The sequence below is a fragment of the Diabrotica undecimpunctata genome, chromosome 8, assembly GCF_040954645.1.
Source record: "Diabrotica undecimpunctata isolate CICGRU chromosome 8, icDiaUnde3, whole genome shotgun sequence".
Lineage (NCBI taxonomy): Eukaryota > Metazoa > Arthropoda > Insecta > Coleoptera > Chrysomelidae > Diabrotica > Diabrotica undecimpunctata.
Genome location: NC_092810.1, coordinates 69,682,571 through 69,696,464, shown reverse-complemented (window position 1 = coordinate 69,696,464; position 13,894 = coordinate 69,682,571). Strand labels below are relative to the sequence as shown.

General features: G+C 30.0%; 2 protein-coding genes across 2 annotated transcripts in view; one reads left to right on the top strand and one right to left on the bottom strand.

The window, feature by feature from the left end:
• Positions 1-13,894, top strand: part of LOC140447677 (uncharacterized) — a 665,708-nt gene that overhangs the window by 648,953 nt on the left and 2,861 nt on the right. The gene's annotated exons all lie outside the window — the stretch shown is intronic.
• kune (claudin) lies at positions 3,842-12,111 on the bottom strand. The gene is made up of 2 exons (XM_072540477.1): positions 11,935-12,111; positions 3,842-8,068 (listed from the first exon to the last, which is right to left on the bottom strand). The coding sequence occupies exons 1-2, from the start codon at positions 12,071-12,073 to the stop codon at positions 7,521-7,523; spliced, it is 687 nt and encodes a 228-aa protein (XP_072396578.1). The 5' UTR covers positions 12,074-12,111; the 3' UTR covers positions 3,842-7,520.

Genomic DNA, 13,894 nt, shown 5'->3' with positions numbered 1-13,894 from the left:
AGGAATTAAAAAAAAATTAAAAATAATAAGCATGTTGCCAATAATATAATTTAATATTATTCCAAAATTACTAATAAAATTTCAACATTTCATTTAACAGAAGAAAGCTTACAGCTATTTCACAGCTATACAGTTTAACCAAAAGTAATAATTATTAAAAAAAATATTAAATTAAAAGGTAAAGCATCTTTTACCTCTTCGTTCTGCTCTAAATTGTTGCGTGAATGATCCTATATAGTCTACAAGCTCATGGGAGATTTTTAATGGGATCGCTACACGTGAGTCACAGGTAAGAAAAAAGTTTTTTTTGGCCAAACATTTTTGTATGGAATTAATAAACTTAGTTAAGTAATACAAAAATAATGATTTGCGACCTTATTCCGTACAAAAATATTGGTACCAGGAGCAGGGAAATTTTTTTATTTTCGGAAAAATTTTTCCCCATTTTTGGTAATTTGACCCACAGTACGGCATTCATACACAAAATTTCGAATCGGTATATAGAATAATTTTTTTGCAACGCCATAAATTTTGGCTGGGAAAATGGTGAGAAATCTAAGGCGCAACCCTTAATTTGAACCCCCATGCTTTGTGTACCGATAGGAATTGGCGGCATAGTTTTCAAAGTTGTAATTATATATTGTAGTATTGATTTATATGTGTTTCATGCTGGATCAAATGACCCATGGGCTTGTAGTCTAATATAGTATAAGCATCTCTAACAATTTAAACAGGAGAACCTCAACACAAGTAGAACTTTTTACACAATACATTGTATAGGAAAAAGAGTGACACTCATAGAAACCGAAGTAATTATTAAATTGGTCTAGTAATATAATTTCGATGTTAAATTGTTAAGACAATTCGTAAAAACAAAATATGCTCAGAAAAAATATAAATATGAAATTTGCCTGTATAGAGTGCCCGTCGTCAAAAAATTTATCCGGGGCGAAAAAATTGTTTCAATTTGTTTAAAAACTTTTGAACGCCTTTTTTAACCTTATTTGGGGTATCTCATGAAATTGATTATGAAAAAAAATATCATGGGAATATTTTCCGAACGAACCCAAGCTTCTCGCCTTGTCTAGCTGTGTTTTAATGTGATTCTTATCTTGAATGCTTTTTAAAATAAAACCACTTCTAGTTTTTATTATCACGTTAGAGAAGTTTAGATTTCATGCATTCCAAAAATTTGTATTATTGATCTCTTGTTATAAAAAAAAATGTTTATAATTTTGATTCATGTTTTTCATTTGGAGCGAATAGTGTGTGCGTGTGTTGTTATTACATTTTTTTGATGGCTTGGAATTTTGACTTTTTTTGTGTATTTGACTGGGTTTTCAAAAAAATGTGGATCTAATTACTATTGTTTTGAATTTGTTGTTGAAATGTGTGCCTTTTTTGCTGGATTTGATAAATGCAATGCTTCATGACGTCGTTTCTTTTTTACACTATCCATTGTCTTGTATTTTTTTATTTCTTCTTCCTAGAACGAGTTTCCGCTGCTTTCGAAAGACTTCCTATTTTTGTTTTCTTACTATTTATTAATTTTTTCTATTACTAATCAACTTTAAATCGATTTTTAACTATTATCGTTGGCTAATTACATATAGCGGGCCGATTTAGGGAGTTGTTATACGAGCGCTAATGCCACCGTGTTAATAACGCGGAAAACAGGGCGCATAATTTCAAAGTTATACATGACTGTCGTTGCGTTGATATCACTTAATCAGCATTGTCAGCGCTACGTATAACTTGATGCGCGCGTGCAAAGCGTGAACTTGTAACATTTTTTTATATAATTAAAATATTAATTATTTTTATTCCTTTTACCCCCGTGATGATACGCTCATGTTCGGTTTACCATCTTCAAAATTTTATTGAATGCACGGAATTTCCCTGCGTCCGAAAGGTTTTTAATCCTTTCCGTCTTAATCCGGAGTATGAAATCGGATTCTAACGGATCGTTAGAACTTTTTACCTTCTCAGAAATACATACAACTGGCCTATGATTTTTGAGTGGGAGATATCCCTTCTTCTTTTTTTGTGGTAGTTTGTAAAATTTTAGGGAAACCAAGTTACTTACCGGTGGGCATTCGTCGAGTAAAGACGCTTAGCTCACATTATCGTATCTGCTACCTTACCGTATCTGTGCATTTTCTTTATAAGTGTGTATACCCTTGTTTATTTGAGTTTTTTTATCTTATACTATATTAGATTAAATATAGTTATAAAGTACCTTTAATGTTAATTAAATTCAGTGTTTAATACAAGTATAGTATTAACTTCAGTGACTTAATGCAGCAGTCGTCAGGAATTACCGTAAGTTAGCATAATCTTAGTTCTCCACTTATGTGGGCGAGTAATATGGTATGACATCATATCATCTTCCATTATCTGGACGTATCTAAAGTTCATACATGTCCTCAAATGTAGTTGAGAGTAACTACTGAATTTTACATTCAATTTAAAGAACAGTCAATATTTTGTTACGAACCAAATTCCATCAGCTACTAAGAAATTTCAGTAAGTATTAATTATGAACATTTAAGTCTCAGTTTATCATTAAATAATAGTGCGAGTGCGAGATAGCTAATCGACTTAACCAAGTGCGGTTTGGTTAAATTTTTATGTTTTCATTTCTGTAACCTTTCTGTATTTTTGTAAATTTAGATTTTATTAATTTTTGTTATCTTTGGTGTTTGTTATAATTTTTATTCATTTTTTTTGCTGTAATATCTCGAGATACGCCAAAACTTTATTTGTGCATGATTGTATTATATATCTTTGTAAAGGTATTTTCTAATTATATTTCTGCTTATTTTTATATGTATACCACCATTTCATAGTTGTTGGTGTATTTTTATTACTTGTGTTGCATTCAGCAGCGTCATAATTTTGTTGTTGAATATATTGTTGTTTTATGTATGTATTTTATTTTTCGACTCCTAACAAAGTTTCCTGATATAACCATAACTCTGAATATTTACTTATATTAAATTATTATTATACTTTCGACCAGAAGAAAGATCAGGCTGATTAAGTTTCGTAGGTAAGTAGGTATAATACCTAATATACTTATTATTTGTTTATGCAGAGTGTTAACCAAATTTATTTAATAATTAACTGTTGATATCTTTTCTTGGGTTTGATCTCTGAACCTAAATATCTTTCCTGATCTCTTTTCTTTTCTAAGGTTTCTTAATTTTCTCCTTAAACCCCAAAAAATTAAGTGGCGCCCTGTCCCCCATCTTATCTTATCTTTGGTCATTTTACCCATCTATCTTTTTGTTTATTTCTGTATCTTTTCCAATATCTCTTATCGTATCTTTACTTATTTCGTCCGTTGGACCCATTCCTGGTTCTAAAAGCTAGTTTCGAACCCACGACTCGCTCTCCACCAACCATCTGGCTGCCGTCCGCAGTATCTCCATTGGTTACCTTTCTAGCACCATCCAAAAAAGGTTTCCGAGGTTACAAACTGCGCGCTAGAAACTTTTGCCGTCGGGATAACCCGGACTCGTAAATGGCAATGCCATTCGTATAATTCACACAATGGTAGTGCCATTGACCGGTTAGGCCGACACTAACGCGACGACAATAGCGGTCGTATAACAGGGCCCTACGTCTTTTCTCTATGAATATCAAACAATTAGGTACTGTTTATACTCGATTTAATACTGAAATTTATCTTTTTCGTTAAAATTTTTTTGCATCTGAATGTAGCACGTGTACAAAGTTATTGAGTATTTGTGCTGAATATTTTATCCCAAGAAGTGTAACAATATCATTTGTACTTTAAAAAATTTACAGAAACTCTTTGAATAAGAACAAAAACAAATTTCAAATATAAAAAATACTTTATTTTGTACAAAAATTAACAATTCGTGTCTGTTTTAAAAACAGAATATACTTCACTCTGTATGTGAACAAAAATAAAAATAATACTTTATAATAAATTGTATATTTAAAATGGACGGAAGGCTATGTTTTAAAACGTCCACAAAATACAAAAATTACACCTTACAAATACTTCCCCAAAATATAATACAAATCGTTTTCGTACATATAAAAGTAAATCTACGTATAAAATACATATATAAAGATTCTTTTTAGAGATTCATTTAAAGCGTCTAGTAATTGTCTTCCAAATAGCACAATAATAAACTTTGTTATAGTCCTATATTTCATAGAAACTTTTAATTGTTCATCGTTGTTCCTAAAATATAACCATATTTTTGTTTAATTTTAAAGCATACCGATCACAACTTCTAAAGGCACTGTGTTGGGAATTTGCAATATAACAATAGATAATTCAATTGAATATGTTTACAAATTCTTTCTTTCAATTAACTTTCAAAAAACTTCCCTGTCTGACGCTACATGGTTTGTCTTTAATCAAACCCTATGAAAATCTCAATATCTTATACAATATTAATATTGTACCATTTGAATTATCAGGACTAGCAGATGCTATTAAAAATATAAAATTGTACTATTTGGAGTAAGTAACAAATAAATTGTAAATACATTTGTTCATATGTAGCTGCACAATAAGAGTTTCTTTATAATAGTTATATCTAAAGAAATGATTGAATGTCTAAAGTCGAAAAAACTGTTTGTTTATACTTTCAGTTGTACTAACTTATTGCAAGAAATGGTTTAGGTCTGGTCAATAATTAAGGCGTATGAATATGTTCATAATGTTTAACCACTATGATTTGATTACCAAACTCTTTTTTCATAAATTACATATTTCTGTTGTAAATTATTCTGTTACAAACTATTGCTGACAAATAGTTCACAAAACTGTACTCAATTATGTTTGAAACCCAATTAAAGTAATCAACAATAAATTATCTTTTCTGATATTACTAAGATCCAAAAATACCTGCGTGTCATTAAATTTACACAAATATATTATGAGAGCAACAGTTTGAGGCCAATTGTTTATTACATAAAGAGGAGCTATATTAGAGAGATGGCTACTTCATGGTTTGTCATATTATGACCAGTAACTTATGGTCCCATACAACCACTGCTACTCTTCTTCGCATATCCTTGTGCCCATTACATGTGCCAGATCTGTTACGTCCATATATAAAAATATACTTGGGATGTATATTAGATAAGTGGCAGTCTTGATTTTAACATTGTGTATATTCACTAAAATACATCTGTGGATCTAGTAATAAAAAAACTGGATATACAGTTGGAAATCAGCTTGCTTGCTGTTATATATGTTAACTTTCTTTTACAAGTATATTATAACTGGCAATTCTAAATATGTTAAAAATGATAAGAGAATTAAAACAGAACCATTCAGACTATTTATATAGTATTATGAGCTAATAAATAAAAATAGAAAAAAGTATTTGATACATCATAAAAATATGTAGGAATTTTATGAAATAAACAATTCTGATCCCATAACTACTTCAAGAACTGCAAAAATATATTAAATTATGATTTTTTCAACCTGAAACCTTTGTATTGTTTTTAAATATGAACTTTAATATCAATCAAATCAAGGAATTAAAACAAACACCATTAAAAATATTGAATTGCAAATTAAAAATTTCGTATGTCAATATAGTTATGTCATTATTAATTTTATTAAGTAGTTAATTTTTTGATGGTATAACCCTTTTTAACTAACTACCCGGTCATTCAATATGGAATAAAAGTATCTTTTTTTAATCAGTGGATATCCACCTATTGTGTTTACAAGAAATAAATATAGGGTGTTTCCAAAGTAATCTGAAATATTTTTGTAGGTAAGAACTAAAAGTTCTATAAACATGTAAACTAACTTTGAACAATTTAAACAATGGTGCACTATCACAGTTAGTGGCAACATTGACTGATCTAATTTTTTTATAATTAAAATTACCTGTTCATCTTTAGATCTTCTTCTTCCTATGCCGTCCCCATTAACGGAGGTTGGCGACCACATTTTTAAAAGCTTCTCTGTCTTTTGCAACGTGGAATAATTCGTCTACAGTCATCTTTAGATAAAAACTAATAACTTTTTAAAAAGCTAAAATGAATGGTGTTGATACTCACTAAACAAGACCAGTGGAGCACCTAGAATTTTTCTGTAGGGGGGTTTTGGTTGGCACCGATTTTTTTTTATGCTAACTCCATTTTGAATCCTTAAAATTTGTGAGTAACAGTGTCGGAATAGTGCCTGAGGGGGGGTTAACCCCCTGGGTGCGCCACTGCAAAAGACTGCAACTATGTAGATCATTTATCATATTCTCATATTTTAATGTGGCAGGTATGTGTAAAATTTTTAATAGTTCATGTATTTATAAAATCTTGGTTGATTCAACAATACAGTGTTATACTTGTTCTTAAATTAATGTTTGAAGAAATATTTAATGCTGCCACTTCCAAACCAATTATTGTTTGTTGCTTTCCAGCATTGCTGCTCATTATTAACAAGTTTCTGGTTTCAGTCTTTTTATTATTTGCCAAAGTATAATGAACAACTTTTTTATCCAATATAAACAAGAAGAAGTACAACAACACTACAAGAATGAGAAAATTGCTGTAGTGGCATAAAAATATGGGGAAATATTGTCACTAACTCGCTATATACTCGCACTTTAATGGATGTCAAATATTGCTTTCTTAAAGAGCATTATGTTCACCAAAATTGAAAAAAAGATTTTAAGTGTTTTAGATCCATAATTAATTTTTAATTTCTATTTTAAACTTTTACCATCCTATATATCAATATTGACAAAATGTATCACATGTTTATAGGATCTTTTGGTCTTAAAATTGGATGATGAAAGACTCACAAAAATATTACATATTATTTGGGTGTATATCATATTTGAGTTTTTCATTTAAAAGTAATAAGAATAGAATTACTAATGATTTTTATGTAGAGGTGTTAATTATTTGTCATTTAATATAATTTAAACTAATTTAATTTAAAACTTAAATGCAATTGATAAGGTAAGGTGTAGGGAAAGAAGGTGGAGTGTAGAAAACTTTTCAAGCACTCAAGAATAAGATATTTTAATATAATTGTAAAGTTAGTCAAGAATAAACAACAATTTTTGTAAAGGATCCATATAGATAAAAATATTTTAATAAGAACAACTTCCAGGGAAAATACACTTTCAATATTTGGCATAGTACAATCAGTACTATACAAAAGAATAAAAAAAAGACACCTTTGAGCCTGTTATTGGAAAATAGTTTGAAATCTACATAACTTCCACCTCCTTTTATAAACTCATGCTTTAGTAGTCTTTTATAACTTTTGTATATCATGCAGACAAAAGTAATTAGTAATTCATTAATCCATTCAATAATGGATACTTTAACAATTATCTAATAATGCCTACCTAGAGAAAGAAATTTATAATATTGATTTAGCAAATTAAAAACAAAAATGCTAGATCATTATTTAAATTAAAATATATCATGCAACCATTTTTAGTGTAACTGTAAAGAAGCTTGAAATTATACCTAATAAGAAAGTTGCTATTCTTTTAATCTATTTAAATATCAGTATGATGTGGAGCAGAAGGTTTCTGATGAGGTTCCATCGTGTATTGAGCTGGCGGATTATGTTCTGTTCTGCCACCAAATCTCCTATATCTCGCTCGTTTACCTTCTACTAAAAATAAGGCACCTGCAGGAATTAATAAAAGTGATCCAATACAAGCAAAAGCAAAGGACCAACTTAAGTCGTTGTGCTGCCAGTGAGGCATCCAGTCTCTATTGTCTCCATTTGCCCCAAAAATACAAACAGAGATAAAACCAAAAATTCCACCTAAGGCAAGTATGGAACCATTACTGAGTAAGAGAAGCAAGTATTTGTCATGATCTCTGCTGCAAAAACAGTACATCCATGTTAAAAAGGCACCTACTAACACTAGCGTTTGACAAAGGGTGAAAAAGAATTGTGTTGCTATAAAAAATCCTGGTAAAAGGAAATCAAATATTATGTAATATTCTTCTTCAAACACCCACCAGCATCCTGTAAATCGATAGTCATATTGATGTCTGAAATCTTCAAAGTTTCTGAAGCAAACTTCCCAAAGCCCTAAAAATAAAATATATATAAGGTTAACAACAGGAAACGAAAAATTTATTATAAAGTATAAAGAAATTCAATATCTCTAGCCTTGTGACTTTCATTTCAGTTTTATTTATAGATTTAAATGTGTGCCTTGTATTAATTATTTTGCTGTAAAGTTTTTATTTGGATTTTTATTTTGGTTTTTATTTAGTTGAGTTCTTAAATCTTATGTATCCTTAAAATTTCAACACATAATGGCACTGTAGAAGTTGAATATAAAGCTTCTTGTGATTTTTTTATTGGAAGAAAAATAAGAGGAAAGTGAATGTCTTTTCCAAAGCATAATGTAGTCTATTTTTTTATAGTTCAGCAAGATCTATAGTTAGTCATGGTAATATAAAAAATCTAGTCCCGTGTAAATTCTCAATACAATGGTAATGATTTATCATAAGAAATTTTCTACAATAACATAATGTCATGTAGATCCTAATCTTCAGAATCTATTTGCAGACTGTTCTCAGTTACAAACAGTTACCTATATTTGCAAAAATAAGATTTAGATAAATCAGTCTGATGTTGGGTATCATTAATCTCTAGAAAAAATTTACTGACTAAAGATTAAACCTTTACCAAACCTGGACTAAACCTCACTGAAGCCAATTAAGTGAATATAAAACTACCACAACAGATTCATTACTATCAAACACTGAAAATATAAAAATTACAAAAATAAGAATACATATATAGTCCACCAAATACATACCTGGAATCTCCCACTTTACCAAATAAAAACAATTATTCAACTGAATCATATGCTATCTTACTTATCTTTGAATGTTTTCTAATAAATATCACACCTACTCCGCAAATTTTACTGCAGTTACTTATGGTCTATCATACCAGAATATATTACTTAAATGACTTCACTTCCAATTCAGCATTAAAAAATCTTCAGATGGCCAACTTTCAACACAGGCCAAAACATAATTTTCACAAAAAATCACCTTTTAATATTGAAACAAAAAAATTGTATTGATTTCCACTACCAGTTAAAAGAAGAATATCATGGTTAAAAAATAGGAGGTAATGGTTCTCCACAACAACAACTAATGTACAGTTAATAAAATAATTATAGCCAGAATGATCACCAATATTCGAAACATATAGGCACCAAAAGAAGAAGACCTTCCTTAAATACTCCCTTTGTATCTGGGCTAGATCACTCTTAATCTTAAAAACATGTTCACCAAACAAACTGCTTGATTACATTTTTGCTACGTTACTGTTGGAGAATACTACCTTAAGAGGCCTGGAACTATTTCTATTTTGTTTCCCTAGTTTAATCACCTTGAGTAATTCCTTAACTGCATCTTTTATTAATAGTAACAACTCTGTTAACTTCATCTTGTGACAGTGTGTGTGTGTGTGTGTGTGTGTGTGTGTCTGAGAAGATGGCTTGGAAGCAGGTCCGTTAGCCACAGATGTTTATTTATTTTTTAGAGTCATCTATTTGTTCTCTTATATCTATAACTGTTTCATTTAAATGGCAATCGTTATTTATTTTAAATAGTCAATTAAAAAGTTAATTATTCTTATTCCATGGAAACTTAGTAAATACTCTATACTAATTGGAAAACACACTTGTGGTTGTTGTAGATTGTAATATAATTGCTCTATATATCTCTTGTTAATTTCCCACTTCAGGAAAATATTAGTCAAATCTCTAATATAAACATTATCATGAAAGCAAACTGGTGAATTCACGATTCCTAATTTACCCAATGTGCCAAAAATATTTTCCTTATCATTCCATTATATTATTTATGTATGTTAAAATTATGTCTACAGTCCATCTAATTTAAATACCGTTGCATATCATTATCATTGACAGAGATCGAATTTGACATAGTTGTCAAAGTATAAAAAAATCCTGACTCTATTTTAAATCAAATAGGTCACAATTATTGCAAAAGTGGATTATACAACAAAACAAATTAATATTTAATGTAAATAAATAGAAACAAAAGTTAAAAAATAATCTTGTTAAAAACAATTTGATCAGCTTGTATGCGTTGTATAAAGATGTAAAATGGAATACTTAAACAAAAACAACACTTTTTTCATTACTTATTAACATTAGTCAACACCGCAACTGTCAAATAAGTGTTATCAATTTATGCCAAAATATCACCTTCATTCGATTACAGTTACAGTGTGTTACGAACAAATGTTCTTCATAAAAACGCTTTATAATGCATTTATACAAATTAAATGAAACATATTATTGTGTATTTCTTTAAGTTAACATCAATAGAAATCTTTAAATATTATTTCTACGCGTATATAATAAAATATGTCTAGTGGCTGTAATGCCAGTGTACTTGGCAAAGTGATTCTAAAAAAGAACACACCTACCGCCTAAATATTTCGTGTTGGTATCATGTAACCTCACCGACTATGACGCGGATGACGTGCAACAGTTTGTAAATTAGATGAAGTATATATTGTAAAAATCTAAAGGTGGACTGGTCTGCCACTAAGTGATATTTTTACTGAAAAAGTTTCTTTTAAGTATATCAAATGATGTCAGAGCCTTTGTACCTTTAGTATCCTCACAAAGGGTTTTCATATCCTACATGAAGCCTACCATGTGACCTACAGTCTTGATAACCTGAATTTATTGCTCTGAAGATATAATATGTGTGCCCAATTCATAAAGATTTGTAAGTTAAGGGGCACAATTTTTACATATTTATATAAGGAATATATCTACTTGCAGTTGGAATGGCACATACTTCACTAGCACTAACAGTTTCACATTGTTTACACTTTATTAATTAAAGGGACAACCAAAAATATCTCCTGGGTATAGAAATAAATTTCAAGATTTCTAAGCTCACTTCAAATAAGAATTTGGCTTTTTACAATATATGGCAGATATGCACAAATTGCATGTAACAGAATGCTATTTATTAAGAAATTACTCATTAACTTCTAGTCAAATCAGGCAGAAGGTATTTGGTGATGATTTAGATAATTTATCTCCAACTATTCATACATTTTAACAGATCTGTCCAAGATCACAGATGGTGTTGCTTCTGCATTTTGGTCACATGATGACAAAATTTTGAAAATTAAGCTATTTTAACTACACACTGCCATAAAACTGTATATTATGCCATAAATCTATATTCTTGGTCTTCATTGTACCTACTACATTTATGAGGCTTCTTTACCATTTATCAGTTTTTCATAATGCTTGTTATTTCTTCTGTTATGATAATGCTTATTAAATTGAAATAAATTGTAAATAACATTAAGGGATATTAATCACGTTTGTCACTACATATGCTTAAGTTCTACCAACATAGACACATATGCATCTATATTCTGAATATAGATATGTATGCATCTATATTCGTTAGTATAAGTGTCTATATTCATTTCTTCTACTTCTGAGCAGCTAAATTACTCTAATAACCTCCACACTTCAGAGAATCAAGGAATATAATGTATTCCTTAGAAGGAACTCGAAAGATACAGCAAGCATTTTTAAGATACAGAAAAACTTTAAAGTATGTTATGGTTTACTAAAAGATGAGGTTTCCAATCAAAAACAAGAAGTTAAAATAAATACTACTTAAAGGGTGGCTAATTAAAAGGACAGTTTTATTTTAGATTATTTTGCCAATTAAACTCCCTGTAGCATTCTATATTTGGTGAAAACAAGATTTAATGTTAATATCTAAAATACTACAAAAGAAAATATGTCTGTATTTACAAGATTATCATGATTTATAATGATAATCCATGCAGGTGTTTCTATTATTAGTCACTAATATTTCAACATATGAGCCACTCCTACTAAAACACAATATATACAAACTTACCGATGCGTAGAAATTTGGGATCTTCAATTTTTCCATCGTTTACTAGCCAGTATGGTGTACAAAATGATATAACTACAAATATAGAGGCAACTGTTGTTAAAGCAATTGCACAAATTCCTGTTTTTGATTTTATCGCCATTTTCGAGTAAGTTTACAATTTTTCTACTTCTCTCTGACTAGAAACATCAATAATCTTCTTTTTAGTGGCCCCTTACATCATGGCATTTAGCCAAGATAAACCGACCTGAAGGATTATTTTCACAAACCATACATACGCTAGTATGTATGGTCTGTGATTATTTTGCAAAATGTTGGTAGTAAAATATAAAATATATTGTTTTACTATTATTCAATGATTATCGTAATAGAAATATTTTTAATATATTGTAATAACCTATATAACATTTTTTATTAGTCACTTGGGTCAGTCTTTATTTGAATGGGTGCTTCAAATATGAACGGCCATGGTCTATAAAAAATAGTCTCTTGTGTCTTAGATTCTATGGTATTAACTAGTTATTAACAAATTAATGTAAACAATGGTAAAGTTTCGCTTTTTTCATCTATCAGCTAAAAGTGAAGAATTTGAAAAAAAAAAATTAGAGTAAGACACTTTTAAGTTATATAAAAACTTACTTCTTCTTCTGCTAGTGCCGACTCTACTAATAAAGGTTGGCTGTAACCATTACAAATTCGTCCCTATCTTCTGCTTTTCTTAAAAGCGTTTATGTGTTTAACCCGGTCCAGTCGGCAGTCGCGAATGTTTTTGAGCCAGCATATTTTGTCGTCTACCAGGATCAGAAATTTCCTCATCTTCAAAAAGGCTGCCCTTGATCGAATTTTTTTTATCTGGATCCTTGTTATGACTTTGCCCCTCTTACTGATGGGTTGTTACAAAAACCGTGGTTTTGGTTTTCTTTATGTTTATTGTTAATCCAAACTGTTCCCCAGTATCACAAATTGTGTTTAGTAGCGTCTGCAGGTCTTTCTCACTTTTAGCGATAATGACATCGTCGGCATAGCGAATGTTATTTATATTTTCATCATTTATCTGGATCCGTTCTGTAAAGGTTTCAAGTGCTTGTGTAAATAACTGTTCAGAGTATATATTAAATAGTAATGGTGAAAGTACACAGCCTTGTCTCAAACCTCTACTTATCTGTTGCGCATCCTGTTGGCTCCAATAGAGATTTCTTACTATGTTAATATCATTTTTATCGAGTCCTTTGCGCTTTAGACATTCCATGAGAATGTTATGTTTAACTTTGTCGAAAGCTTTATCATAGTCTATAAATGCGACGAAAAGATCTTTTTGTTGGTCTCGGAATTTTTGAGCAAGAGTTGTGAAACTATACAGAGCTTCTACTGCTCCGAAGCAATTCCGAAGGTCAAATTATATATTACTCAAATCCACTTCGCTGATCAATCTGATCAATCCATAGTCATGACAGTGTTTGGGATTCTTGGTTTTTGGTAGCGGAAAAAAGGTTGATAGTAGTTATTCCGTAGATATCTCACCAGATTTGTATATGTTGTTAAAGACGATAGTAATTGCGCTTGTATAAAAACGCCTATAAATACTTACTATGAAGTAAAAACTTCTTGAGTAAAATGGTATTAAAATTTATTAAAAATTATCCAAAATGGATTTATAAAATTTCAGAACGATTTAGATCCTATCAGATCATCATGAGTAAAAAACGTCTATAAAGTATTTGAAACTATCCACATAACGAGGTTAGTTATTAATTAAAGTAATAAACATTTTAAAAATTATGACACTAGGTCGATGATAAAGGATTACATTTTTAAGAGAACATACAAATTCCCAGCTCGAAAAATGGACTTGGTTCAATGAGTGGTCCACTTTTTACTAATAAACAACCCTCCAGTCGTTTGACTGGAGGGATCAGTGGAACAAACATTGTACTTTTTTGATTATTTCCCTGAACTTTATAAT